The 15,000-nt window shown below is 42.7% G+C and overlaps 1 protein-coding gene across 1 annotated transcript in view; it reads left to right on the top strand.

Annotated features, from left to right (window-relative positions):
• Window positions 1-15,000, top strand: part of LOC308077009 (contactin-associated protein-like 2) — a gene marked incomplete at both ends in the record, with an annotated part of 146,348 nt that overhangs the window by 117,063 nt on the left and 14,285 nt on the right. Inside the window, 4 exons of the mRNA XM_080417538.1 lie at window positions 1,815-2,033; window positions 6,216-6,245; window positions 7,068-7,304; window positions 14,341-14,574. Of these exons, the coding sequence (XP_080273664.1) occupies window positions 1,815-2,033; window positions 6,216-6,245; window positions 7,068-7,304; window positions 14,341-14,574 (720 nt within the window). The remainder of the gene's footprint in view (window positions 1-1,814; window positions 2,034-6,215; window positions 6,246-7,067; window positions 7,305-14,340; window positions 14,575-15,000) is intronic.

Raw genomic sequence — 15,000 nt, 5'->3', positions numbered from 1 at the left:
CACACACACACACACACACACACACACACACACACACACACACATACACTCGTGCATGCAAGCAGGCAATCAATATATCGTTCCTTAGACCTGACATGACTATAAAAAGGTTTAACACACTGGTGATAGTAAAAATCTGTTACTGCGGGTCATTTGAGCTGTATTAGAAATAGTTGTGGGCATTTCAATCACGTCATCAGACTTCCTACACATTGGCGCTACACAGCACGGAGCGCTGCTGAATTTTTAAATAAAATCTATATAAGCCAAATGAGTTGCTCCAGAACAAATGAGCTATTCGATTAGAAACTGAATGCATATTTATCTGCTGAGGAGACAAATGCATAATAATTTGTACTGTGTGTTGTGGGTGTGAGAGAAATACAGAATACAATACAACATGGCATCTGAGCAATAATAAGCTATACAATCCTTTATCAGTGGTCCAGCTGTAAAACATTGTGGATTACTGAAAATGCACTCAGAGGACATAACACAAAAAACACGCACGCACGCACGCACGCACGCACGCACGCACACACGCACACATGCACACTAGAGATGTGCGGATGGCCTCTCACGTCACCCGAATCCGCATGTACAAATTAATTATCCGCCCGTTATCCAACTGCAATAATTATATTATCCAATTTAAATATCCGCATCCGCACCAACCATTTTTCCCGTATGTCAAAATATTATTATTTTCTGGTATTCCCCGTTAGTTTTAGTATTAGTTGTGCGATGCGATCACAAAATGCATTGATTTAGCCTATGGAATGTCGGTCGGTGCGTCTTTTTTCTTTTTTTTAAACCGGTGCTGCGCTGAACATACAGACTCTGTGCGGCATCCAACATACAGGCATCCAACATACATGCGGCATCCAACATAAGGAGCGCACTGCTCTGCTGCGCTGAACATACAGAGTCTGTATGTTCAGCGCAGCACCGGTTAAAAAAAAAGAAAAAAGACGCACCGACATTCCATAGGCTAAATCAATGCATTTTGTGATCGCATCGCACAGAGGCTGCTCTACACACTCACACAGACACAAGCACGCAGAGATTTAGCTATTTTATGGATAGATATATTAGATGTCATTAATTTATTTACCGCAATATTTCACCCGCAGTTTATCCGATATTAATTAATAATTATATTTGATTGACCCGAATCCACCCAAACCGCGGTTAACTGCGGCAACCGCGGCTAAAACCGCGATCCGCGCATCTCTAACGCACACACACACACACACACACACACACACACACACACACACATACACCGTCCTACACACACAGCAATCTTAGCGAGAGAGTGTGAGTATAGTAGGTTCAGTGGTTCTTGCGTTGCACTTCTCCTTAGAACATTATGTAGACTAATAGCTGTTACAGCACATTAATGAAAAGAGAGGTCGCACAGCTCGTATATGATTCTCAGAATTATTTTATTGGGAGACCAACGTTTCGACCTGTCAGAGAGGTCGAAACGTTGGTTTCCCAATAAAATAATTCTGTGTATCGTGGCTACGAGCTGTGCGACTCTCTTTTCATTCTTATACCCTGTACCGTGGTCAGCACCTCAGCACTACTGGTGTGGGCCCTTCCAGCCTGTTTTGTCTGACAGTACATTAATCTAACATGGGAACAGACAACAGACCGATAAGGAACTTATCAATACAAGAGGCCAAACTGCCTTTGCTGGCTAGTTTAATCCAGCAATGTTATGGATTCTATGTGGGAAAGGGGGCTAAAGTAATCGAAAATCCCCTCTCTCTCTCTCTCTCTCTCTCTCTCTCTCTCTCTCTCTCTAGCTCCAACTGTCGTGTCCTTCTCGTTCGATGTTGGAAACGGGCCCGCTGAGCTGTCAGTGCATTCGGCCACGCCCCTGAACGACGACCAATGGCATCGCGTGATGGCCGAGCGGAACGTGAAAGAGGCGGTTCTGCAGTTAGATCTGACCTATCGGGTGACTCGCCCCGCCCCCCCACAGGGACACACGCGACTAGAGCTGTTCAGTCAGCTCTATGTGGGTAAGACACACACACACACACACACACACACACACACACACACACACACACACACACACACACACACACACACACACACACACACACACACACACACACACACACACACACACACACACACACACACACACACACACACACACACTTATTCCCCCGCTCTCCTACAGCTCAATCCCAATACTCAAAGTTCTGCCTACTCGCCTCCTCCGTCCAGCGTGACCTGGAAATCGTTCGTTTCCCAAAATGTTCATTCGCTTTTCGAGGAGCTGAGATCGAGGAGAGGGAAGCCTCCCCAATCAGCGAGGATACATCAAGTGTATCCTTCAGGTCTCTTACAGTACCCGACTGCACCCACCCTCAATCCCCTAGAGTTCCTTAAAGCGAACCAGATCGATTAATGAATTCCTCGCCTCACCTCCTCACCTCCTTGCTCTGAGGCGGGGCTAAGGTGTGAGGAACTGTTAAGGCTGGTGAGTGTGTGTGACCCAAGCGCACAGCAAAGAGGAGACGTAGTTTTAGGTGAAGCCTGTGGGCGTATTTATTCACAGTTTAGTTGAAAAGGTTGCTTGGTGGCTCCGCGGGTGGCACAACTCAGCGGGGAATCCGGAAGACTGGAGAGGAGAGGCAGGATTAGTGACAGAATCACAGAGGAGGAAACAACAGTGCACTGCAACTGCGTAAAGTTTAACAGGCTAGAAGCTCTACAAACACTGGAGTCCAAATAGTGGCTAGCTCTAGTTTTACCAACCGTAGACTGGTTAAAGACAGGGTGCCGTGATTTTCAGTGATCCCCCCCCTAAAACATAATCATCAGGTATTATGGTTATACTAGGAGGAAGATTTTTTCAAAAAAGTGTACAGAAATTGTTAAAATTACTTTTGTATGTGGACACGCCTCCAGTTCATTAAGTATACCTGGTTCTCACCTTAGCACCTCCTCCACCACCTTAGCACCACCAACCTGTCCTAGTCCCTCCTCCTCCTCATGCCCACACCTGTTGTGTTATGATAATGAGGGGGAGGGTATGTTTTTACTATGTCACTAAAGCGCTGTTTCTCTATTGGCACGTTTGACCCTCAAGGTTTCAGCCTCCAGGTTGAAACTCAAAATAGTCAGAGAAGACATAAAACACCATAAAAACACCACCAGGGGGCTTAATGAAGTTCTATAAACCTCATAGACACATGAAAAACAGAAAAAGTGCAAAACCATGGCACCACCTCTTAAAGATCTGGCGAAGAGTGAATTGCAGACTGGGCTTTTGTAGTGGCAGCAGTTGATTGTCGAATGGAAGACAGGTGCGGAGATTGGTGAGGGAGAGCAGGTGCGACGAGTTGAGCCATGGGGTAGTCAATGAAGGGGGAGGGGCACGTGAATGTGAAGGTGAGGAGGAGTAGAGCCGTAACAAGGAACCAACGCAAATACGTGAGGGTGTTGAGTATCGGGATCTGGTTATCTTTTCACTCGCCCACTCTCACATTCCATTCAATCTCACCTCAGTCCCAGTTTCACGCCTGTCTCCACTCCCTCTTCAACTGTTCAGTTCCCTACCTGTTACTTACCTGTTGTCACTTCCCTCATCAGCCTATAATACTGGACTTATTCCCCTGGACTTATAGCCTTCTGTCTATGATTTTAGTTCTGTTTCACAAGTTTTGATATTTGATTGTACCCATCTCCAGAGTATGTGTTTTGCCTGCACTCTTTAAAAAATATATACTTTTGTGGAATTGAAATAAACCCTTAAATTTAGTCAAACTTTCCTGACTCGCTTCATCTGCATCTAATTCTCATTCCTCATTCATTGTGACAGATCTCTACTAAAGTAGATGCTGATTATGATGATGTTGTACCAACCCCCCTGATCCGCTCATCTGTTTGAGCTCTGAAACATCCTCTCTTAATAACATCACAGTTTGCCTCTCAGCATAATCACACTTTCATTTAGAAAAAGGACAAAAAAAACATCATACAAAGATATTGTGACCTTTGTGAATCGTGTGTCTACACGAAGATCATTGACTGCCTGATAGTGTCAAATTCATCTGTATGTGTGTGTATTGGGTCTCTTTTTGTGAGAGTGTCCTGGTACAAAGATATAGGAAGAGGCTCAAATGGAATCTGTCACGCATGTGTGAACTGCATATCAAGCAGCCTGCATCAGAGATACAGGAGGCAGAGAGAGACAACACTCTTAGTATATGTCCCCCCAGATGTCCTTATACAGTATATACTGTATAATTTGTAATCCCTGCTAATCCATGTTGCCTGGGGAAGGGTTTTGGTGTGACGCACTCTCAGGAAGTGGTGAAATGAAGTGGCTTAGATGTGTGTGTGTGTGTGTGTGTGTGTGTGTGTATATGTTACAGGGAAATTGGCATTTCAGGGAAATTGAAAAAGGAGCGGTCGTTTTTACCGCCCCCAGGCAATTCTATAGAACCAACACTAGAGGGCAATGCAAGCCACGAGGCTTCCCAACCACAGTGCACTAACATATATGGCCCCGACCACACACACACACGCGTGCACGCACGCATGCACACGCGCACACACGCACACGCATGCGCACACACGCTCATGCTTTCAATTTGGTTTATTGAAAGCATGACTGTTAAGATAATTTTATTGTGTTCTGGCTTCTAACATTTGTTTTAGTTTATCCACGACACACACGCACAGTGGATAGTAACCCATGAAAAGATCTATTCTACCCCTATCGGTTTACAACTCGGACGGCGCTGATTCGACTAGCAGACCATCGGCCGGTCGGCGCGGGCACTCGCGCCTGGAGGCGCTCGGGCGCGCCTTCTCGGCCTCAAGCTCTGCTAAGTCTCCTTCTCCTCCTCCTCCTCCTCCTCTCGCCGCCTTGCATCAAAGCCCCGCCTCGCTCCTCTTCCTCCTCCTCGCGAGGAGGAGCGCCTTGCGTAAAAAACCCTTTCTCGAAAATCCCCGCCTCTCGATCGCCGAAGCCCCGTGCCTAAAAACGAGCGCTCCTTTTCCAATTTCCCTGGAATGCCAATTTCCCTGTGACATATATATATATATATATATATATATAGAGAGAGAGAGATATGCATGCATGCATGTGCGCGCCCCCACACACACACACACACACACACACACACAAACACACACTCACTCTCACACACACACACACACACACACACACACACACACACACACACACACACACACACACACACACACACACACACACACACACACACACACACACACACACACACACACATATATATACATACACACATGTATATGTCCACGTATTATCTATTTCAACACACATACACACACACATATATATACATACACACATGTATATGTCCACGTATTATCTATTTGTGTGTGGAAGCCAGTCTCTCTCATCCCTTAGTACTGCCATTGTGTGTACATCAAAAACAGTGGAGACAGTAGTTAACCACCCACTGTGTGCGCGCTGCACTGAAGGCCGCTTGGGAGAGAGATTTTTACAGTCAACTAAAAAGACAAATTGAAGTCATTTATTGCCATGACTCATGAAGCTCAACTGGGAATATTTATTTGTGTGCTGACGCATCTTTGACAGTTACCAATTTGTTGCATGTTGCAAGAGCCTGAAAATGTATCATTTTAACATCAAAGCAGTAGGCCTACATTTTATTACAGCCACCCATTGGCAATTTGATGCTCTTTACGCCTCCCCTGCTAGACTGAAGATTGCTCTTTGAAAAGAGGGTCTGTGCTCATATCTTTCTGATGTAAGGCTATGTCTGGGAATTGAACTATTCATGAACTATAAAGGTGTTACAGACAGTGCTTGAATTTGGACAAATGATCATTTCTGCAGATTTTTGTCCACGATTTGCTGGAAGAAAATGTTTTATCATGTCTGCTATCATTCCAGGACTGCTTTTATCGTTTGTTGTATAAATCACCATGTTTTGGTTAACATCACAGGCCTTCTTTCTTTATGATTGAAAACTCTTGTGTGGTTTTATTAATTGTTTTATTTCCTATTTGTCTTTGCATGTTTGTACTTAACTTGGTTGGTTGTCTGTCTTTCTGTCTTTCTTTCTTTATTTCTTCTCGTCTTTTCTCTTCCCATTCTTTCTTTCTTCATGGGCCTGGTGTCACCTTCATCTTCTCCTCACTGCATGTGTGTGTTTGTGACATGCGTGTCACAGGGAAACCTGCTGCACTCACCTGCGTTGACAGTAGGTAACATTTTGTGACCAAGTCCAGTGCTTTGGAGAATTGGGACACATGGGGGGTCTATGGTCATTGTTAAGCTTTTTACAGATGAGTGTACAGAGTGTAAGCTTTCAAATGATTTGTCATTCATTGAAATCGGAAAATATGTTAATAGGTTATACTAATTTGAAGCTAATTTTCACAAAATACTACCATGTTAAACAGAATAGCAATAATACAATGACCATGATAATAGACTATGCACAGAGCCGTATTGGAAATAAATTGGGCCCCTTCCTTACTTCCTTCACAGGTGTTACCAATGATTCTAATGAAGGCTCTGTTCCATTTAGTGTAGCAGAGAGGTTCTCAAACTTTTTCATCCCAAGGACCATCATAACTCTGAGAGTGTACAAATGGAACCAAATGGACCCGTAATTTGTATTTGTACACACTCAGAGTTACAGACCCATAGGGGGCCATTTCGAACCCCCTCAAGGACACATTTGAGACCCACTGGTGTAGCAGAGTGTTTCCAGTGAGCCAACATGCACAATATCAGTACCCTGACTCTGTTTGACCAGAATGGAACAGAGCCTTAATTAGTATAATTGTTAAGACCTGTTAAGGAAGTAAGGAAGGGGCCCAATTTATTTCCAATATGGCTGCTGTGCATAGAACGAGCCTATTACCTGAAGTGCTGGTAAGTCTTAACTGTAAACATGACACCTGTTGGACCTCAGTTCATTCTCATACATCTCCATATCATATGTATGGAGATACCAATCATAATCCTCATCTCATGTATCTGTACTATTTGTATCTCCTCTCCTCTCTCTCTCTAGGTGCGGCGGGGGGTCAGAGGGGGTTCTTGGGTTGTATCCGCGCTCTGAGGATGAACGGCGTGACCCTGGACCTCGAGGCGAGGGCAACGGTGACACCGGGGGTCAAGCCTGGCTGTCAGGGTCACTGTACCAGCTATGGGATGTACTGTCAGAACGGAGGGAAGTGTGTGGAGAAGTACAACGGCTACTCCTGTGACTGCACCTCCACAGCCTACGATGGACCCTTCTGCACCCGAGGTGACAGCTGGCACACGATTGTACAATATCGCAATACTCTGTCTAATTGATTAGAAATGCATACTCAGTGGTGGAAAAAGTACAATTGTTTTTTACTTGAGTATAAGTATCAATACTGCAATGTAGAAATACTCTGTTACAAGTAAAAGTCTGGAATTAAAAATGTACTTGATTAAAAGTACAAAAGTATTGGTCTCAAAATGTACTTAAAGTACCAAAAGTAAAAGTACTCATTGTGCAGAAGGTCCCCAAGTTTTCAAATGTATAAAATGTATACAAATATTTTGAAAATAGCAGATCTATACAAGCACAGTGGAGTAGAAGTAAAAGTATTGAAAATTGGAAATACTCCAGTAAAGTAAAAACTACCTCAAAATTGTAAATGTACTTAGTTACTTTACACCACTGTGCATACTGCATAAAAATGCCACAGTTCCACACAATCATAACAGACACACACATTGCTACAAGAGACAATACAATATGTTAATACAATGCATGCATTAAACATACATCAAATCCTCCTGCATAAAACATTTGCAATTATTTTTTCTATGACAGATTAACTCAGGTTTAACTGGGTAGAGCAAGAATTTAAAATTTAAAAATATGCCCTTGAAGTATGAGTCACTCTCATAAACATATTCTAGTGTTACATTAGTGTTTTATAGACTCATATTATGGACAGTACGAAGTATTGTAAGGTACAGTATGCGCTATTTCCCGTGGTATTCCTGAACGTGTTGACGTCATTCGCATGGCTTGTGAGTCAAATCTTGCATATCTGGAGGTGTTTGATTGTGATTCTTTTGATTTGTATATCTTTTAAAAAACCTGGATGCTTTCAATGGGTTTCAGTTTTTTTAAACCAACCCTTTGGCTCCGAATTTACTTGTTTTGGAGTTGTGTGTAATTTAGGGTGACATTCAGTGCTGGCAGAGCACATAATTGTTATGTAAAGTTCCCCTTTATACAGCATCACAAAAATCCATTGCCAAATGGCATCTGGATTACGAATTTCCTGTATGAGTGAAGGTTTATTGGATGATGTTCTCTTGCTGCTCCCTGAATGTTCCCGCTTTTAAATGGTCGGGGCTTTATGATAAAAGGTATTGACTAGGGAGTGATATTATGCTTACCCGCCAATTCTCCCTGACTGGAACACATTCTCTGAATACTAAGTGCATGCTGATATGAGAGGAGAGAGAGACAGGGGGCATATCACTGCTGTCAAGAGGCGAGGGGGGGCGATTTTGTGAAAGGTGGAGATGAGAGATGTCACAGTGTAACTCCATAATAACGCAGCTAGAATATAATCATGTTTACATTGATTGAATACTTTATCAACACGTTGCAAACAATACCAGCAAGTACAATCGCGCAATAAATGCTATAAGCCATTGTGGTCCTGTGTATTCAATTTATCATCAAGGCATACAGTACAAGACATATACATACGATACAAATCATCGTTAGATTCATTATTCATTAGATACCAGATATTTTGTTTTGTTTTTGTGGAGAAAAAAAAAGTAGTGTGTAGATACAACCCTCCATCCCTCTTTTTTTCTTCTCTCGTCTCCTTTGTTATTTAAACTTCCTCACATCACCCTCTTTACCTCAGCGTGATTGCAGTTCATTTCCTTTGTATTCATATTTGCACTCTGCTCGGTAGAAACACTACTATTGTTATACTATGATTTATTCATCCTTGGCATCACACACACAGCAAGAATGCCAACAGTCCCATGTGCACACATTATGCAGAGTGTGCATACATGAATGCACAAAAACACACACACACACACACACACACACACACACACACACACACACACAGACACACACACACACACACACACACACACACACACACACACACACACGTTTGTATTACTATACTTGTGAGGACATCAATACTTTAGGACAGCCATTTTATGAATGCCATTTAAAAAGTATATATATTTTGCCATTTTTAACCGTAAGCCTAAAGCCGAAAAACAGCAGATCTATAAGCCCACAACGCGTCGCGCTGCGACACGTTGTGAGCTTATAGATCGGCAATTTTTCGGTGCATGACACTGGCACGCAAATAAATCATGTTTAACTCTAATTCCAATCCCTAAACCTAACCTCTAAATGTGTAATCCTAACCTGAATGTTTTCTTCAAATTCTACTATACTTGGTCCTCGCAAGTACAGTAATACAAACACACACACACACAAACACATACACACACACACGTGCGTGCGTGCGTGTGTGTGTGTGTATGCCCCGAGTGTGCGTGTGTGCGTGCGTGTGTGTGTATGCCCCACCCCCTCTCTCTCTCTCTCTCTCTCTCTCTCTCTCTCTCTCTCTCTCTCTCTCTCTCTCTCTCTCTCTCTCTCTCTCTCTCTCTCTCTCTCTCTCTCTCTCTCTCTCTCTCTCGTCCCTGCAGACCACAGCAGGTGGAGAAAAGGTTAGACTCGAGCATAATGGAGGGCCGGCCCGGGGAAAGAATACAATGCATATCCAAGCAACTCAGTGATATAGGTTAACACACATTAAGTGTTATACCAGCCTGTCATTACATGCATAATTATTCACATTCATATTTATCGTTTGCCCGGGGCAGAAATGCTTGTATTATTATTCACTAATGTATTCATCCTAGGGGTCACACAGCTATAGTGGGAAAAAAGTCCCATGTGCACACAGAGTGCACGCAGGGTGCATATCTGAATACATGAAGTCACGCACACGCACGCAGGAAAGACCACAGCAGTTGAATAAAGGCTCAACTTTAGCTCGACTTTAGCTTTGTGAAGGGCCAGCCTGCAGAAAAGTATACAAGACAAATTCAAATAGTCTTTGTGACATTTTAATGTTTAAGGCCCTATCTTACACCTGCCACTACATGGTTCTAAGCACATCACAAGTTCCATTGTAGTTTTCAATAGACACAGTTGGCATTTTCATGCACAGCGAAATGCACATTTTTGAGGTCCACAAAGTACTGTGCTGAGGGGAGGGGAGGGAGAGAAAAGGCTCATGTTGTTTATTAACCCATTAAGACATGAGGCCGATTCTACTTAATGTCTTCTAGATCCTAACAGTTTTTTGAAACACTTATGTTGCTATAATATCAGTGGTTCATGGACCCCCAAAACTATATGCATCTCAACCCCCATCTCAAAATATTTAGTTCCAGGGACCCCCCAGAAGCAAAGATTTGAGTTACAAGTGTTTGCTTAAAAATATATATATATTCAAAGATTTTCACACATTTTAACGATAAAAAAAAAGCATATCTACAAGCTCGTAGCGCGGCACTCGGTGCTGCGCTACGAGCTTGTATATCTGCTATTTTTGAATAGCCGAAGTATAAAATAATGGTTAAAGTGGTTGCTTTCCCGGTCTTAATGGGTTAATTAAGTAGCTTATATTATGTTTGTATTGCTAAATGTTAAAACACCTCTCTTCATGTATGAATATCATTGGCTTTCTTCATCTGTCTCTGCTCAACCCACCGCAGTAATAGTCATCAATATCCATTTTGGAGCTGTGACACACACGGGACACTGTGTCAACACATTATGCTCATTATGCCTATCTTGCTTTAATAGGTGATTTTAACAAGAGCTGAACTGTGAATGAGCATGTGATTATTAAAGGAGTAGTTCACGCAAAAATTGACATATTTTCTATCAATTACACACCCCATAAAGCATTTAATTCATGGAGATTTCTTTGTTATTGTCGCATTCCTAAGCCAATCATTTCATTATGGGCAGAAATATGCTAATGTATCCGGTAGGAGACTCAAAGGAGTCTCTTTGAGTCTCCTACCGGAAATACACCCGGTCATCAAATTATTGTCTCAGGAATGCATTAAAAAAAAAAAATCTCCATGAATTCAAGGCTTCATGGGGTGTGTAATTGAAACTAGAAAAAGTGCTCCTCGGAGCACAGGTCTCCGCCAGGTCAGGTAGGTTATTGTGGCCTCCTGGTGGCGCTATAATAGGCCAATGTGAAAAGGGTGGCATTTCTTCCTCGGCCTAGTGGGAATGTGCGTGTATTGATGATTTGAGGCATTTTGTTGCAAAAATGTGTTTTGCTAAATTAAACCTGCTGGTGGCGCTATAACAGGGTAAGGTGAAAAGGGTGGCATTTCTTCCTCGGCCTATTGGGAATGTGCGTGTACATTTTCACAGAAAGCGCATGCTGCGTACATGATTTGAGACATTTTGTTCAAAACGGACCAATCCTGCAAACTTTGGAAGCCAACCTTAGCCAATCAGGATGGAATATGACATATCAGATAGATCCGTCTTGATCACATGACTACAATCTGTAAGAGTAATATCCAAAAATGGGTTTTGCACAAATCGGGCTCCTGGTGGCGCTATAACAGGCCCATGTGAAAATGGGCAGAGGTTCTGAATTGGCACCCAAGGAGTGTGTGTGCACAGTTTCGCAGCGACCGGGCCAACGGTGCCGGAGATTAGCCGCTCGCAGACAGATGGACACACGGACGGACGGACGGACGGACGGACAGGGGGTAAAACATACTCTCTCGCCATGCCTTTCGGCCTGGCGGAGACAATAAGTAATTTTTTGGTTGAACTATTCCTTTAAGTAGATAAGTCAAGATATCACAGTCTGTTGGACATGAGGAGACGCACTAGAGGAGGAAGACTGTGATTCTGAACAGCAGCTCATGGTCCACCTGTTTCCCAGGCATCCACTGACAGCATTCTATCACATCTACTAATGCTGCTCCCATAGATCAGTGGTTCTCAACCTTTTCAGGCCGCGACCCCCCAAAATAATCATATTTGAACTGGGGACACCCCACCCTGACAAGCACTTGGAATGTAGGAGTCGAGGCATTCAATTTAGTTTGACTCGGTTCCACAGATAAATATTGTGAAAATAGCAGATCTGCAAGCTCGCATCGTGGGGCTTGTGCTTGTAGATCGGCTATTTTCTTTATTCTTTCTTATATTATTTGACAATTTGGTGTTTTTATAGTATAGTTTGTTGATTACTTTTAATGCCGTATTCTTATGCATTAAAAAAGTCCTTAAATGTCACTTCAATGTCATCTGGGGACCCCCCCCCCAAAAAAGGAAATCATGTTGGTCCCGAACTCACAGGTTGAGAACCACTATCATAGATGGTGCTTTCACTTCGTGCGCGAGCACGAGATCCGTTTCATCAGCAGAAAAAAGGTTTATCTCTTCCAACTTGCTGATTCTGTCATTTAAATAACAATGTGCTATGGTGCAGGTATAGACGAATCCACAGAGCGCTCCCCTGGCGCAATCATAACTGCAGTGTCGGAATGCACACTGCAGCAGGAGATTCGTCTATACAACTACCTCTTAAAGGCATTGTGATACGACACTCTGATTGGTCCAATTCATCTCATGCCCTAAACACACCTGTGACTAATTTGGAGATGAACCCATTAAGACATGAGGCCGATTCTACAATGTCTTCTAAATCCTTACAGTTGTCTGAAAAACGTATGTTGTTATATCAGTGGTGCTCAAACCTTTTCATGTCAAGGACCCCCAAAATTATATTAATTTGTCCGCCGACCCCCATCTCAAACTATTTTGTTCCAGGGACCCCCATAAGCAAAGATTTGAGTTAAAAGTGTTCACTTCAAAATAATTTATATTCAAAGATTTGCAAAAATGTTCATGGTTTTTCAGATATACAAGCTTGTAGCGTGGCACAAAGTGACACGCTATGAGCTTGTATATCTGCTATTTTTTAATAGCCAAAGTGTAAAATGCTTTTTAGCTAAAATCTTGAATGATACAGATGCTTTACCGGTCTTAGTGGGTTAAATATACAACAGACAGACACAGATGTGCAAAGGGGTTGTGCATGTATCCTAAAACAATATGACCAGGGGGCTAGTTTCATAATTGCTCACTGGTTAACATGGGGCAATTGATAAAACAGTATTTGCACTTGGAGGTTCTTAATATTGTATATCAGAACGGAAATTAAGTTGTGGTAGTAGTGTCTTACTGAAGCAGAATGTTTTTAGAGTTTATCAATAAGCAGAAAGAGACATTTTATGGAATAAGTATTGTATCAAATGGAGGCGACGTAGCTTGAAGTGTTTATTGTGCTGTTATCTGGTGAGAGTTGATGTGTGACTTGAAGCTTAATATTACCTCTGAATGTTTTCAATCAGTATGGTGCACTCATAGGAAATGGTCTCTCTCTCTCTCTCTCTCTCTCTCCCGCACGCACGCGCGCACAAACTCTTTCACAAGCACTCACACAGAGTTCTACAACATGGTTTCCCTTCGACCGTTCTCTCATTTCATGCATAATTTGCCCAATATCTCCCTGTAATGGATTCACACTCATGCACAATACACAAACATGCCAACACAACAACATTATGCTTAGCAACAGAGGCCTGGGCAAATAATATGTGTCTCTTGCACAGAAAATGTTGATTAACCACGTGAACCCATAGCATCCCTATTGAGGGGTGAACTTAATGCACAATACACATGCAACCCCTCTGCAACAACACATAATATAACGCATGCAACCTCCCTGCAACCACCTCCAGATTGCCCAGTTCAACTCAGCTAGTTTTAATTAGTTTTTAAAGCGGTTTTGCCAGTTTCATTTTTATTTTATGAAAAAAAGGCTTGGTTTTAGTTTGACTTTTATTCGTTTTTATTGCTATATGGGGGTAGTCAGGGCGAAATTCAAAAGCTCCAAAAAATAGCGGTGCAAATATTGGATACTGTCAAAGACTAAAACAAAGTAAATGTTATCTATCATTTTAGTTTTTGTTACAATGTTATAATGAAAGACAACCAACGTTTCGACCAGAAAAGTAAGTATAATGTGTGTGTGTGTGTGTGTGTGTGTGTGTGTGTGTGTGTGTGTGTGTGTGTGTGTGTGTGTGTGTGTGTGTGTGTGTGTGTGTGTGTGTGTGTGTGTGTGTGTGTGTGTGTGTGTGTGTGTGTGTGTGTGTGTGCGCGCGCGTGTGCGTTTTTTCCTCTGGTTCAGATGTTGGAGGGTTCTTTGAGGCAGGAACACTGGTCAGGTATAACTTCCTGTCTGAAGCTATGGTGGCGGCCAATAAGGACTCAAGGATACTGGTCCCTCCCCTGACCCCACAGGGAGTGAATCTGACCATGGAGGAAGTGGCCTTTAGCTTCAGTACATCCAGTACACCAGCTATTCTGATGTATGTCAGCTCCAATACCCAGGACTATCTGGCTGTGGTGTTAAGAGAAAATGGTAAGCGTGCGCGCACGCGCGCACACACACACGCACACACACACACATACACATACACACACACATACACACACACACACACACACACACACACACACACACACACACACACACACACACACACACACACACACACACACACACACACACACACACAGGAACAATGCAATGAAAACACTGCATTGTCCCTGTAATTACTATATACCTCCTTTGAGGTCTGTGCTTTTTAGTGAAAATTGTCTTTCATCTTTTACCAAGAGTGTTCATGCTTCCCAGTAGTTCACAATTTCCGGCACAAACGAGGCTTTTGCTACGGCTACAGTATGCAACGTTCATGTTTAGAATTCTGCATGTCATCTTTTGCTGTTCATGAAGAGCAAATAAATCTCACAGAAATGACATTAAACCACAAGAGGTATACGTAGA

This window comes from Gymnoscopelus braueri (genome assembly GCF_963280865.1).
Source record: "Gymnoscopelus braueri genome assembly, chromosome: 21".
Classification (NCBI taxonomy): domain Eukaryota; kingdom Metazoa; phylum Chordata; class Actinopteri; order Myctophiformes; family Myctophidae; genus Gymnoscopelus; species Gymnoscopelus braueri.
This window is presented reverse-complemented; position numbering and strand designations above follow the sequence as displayed.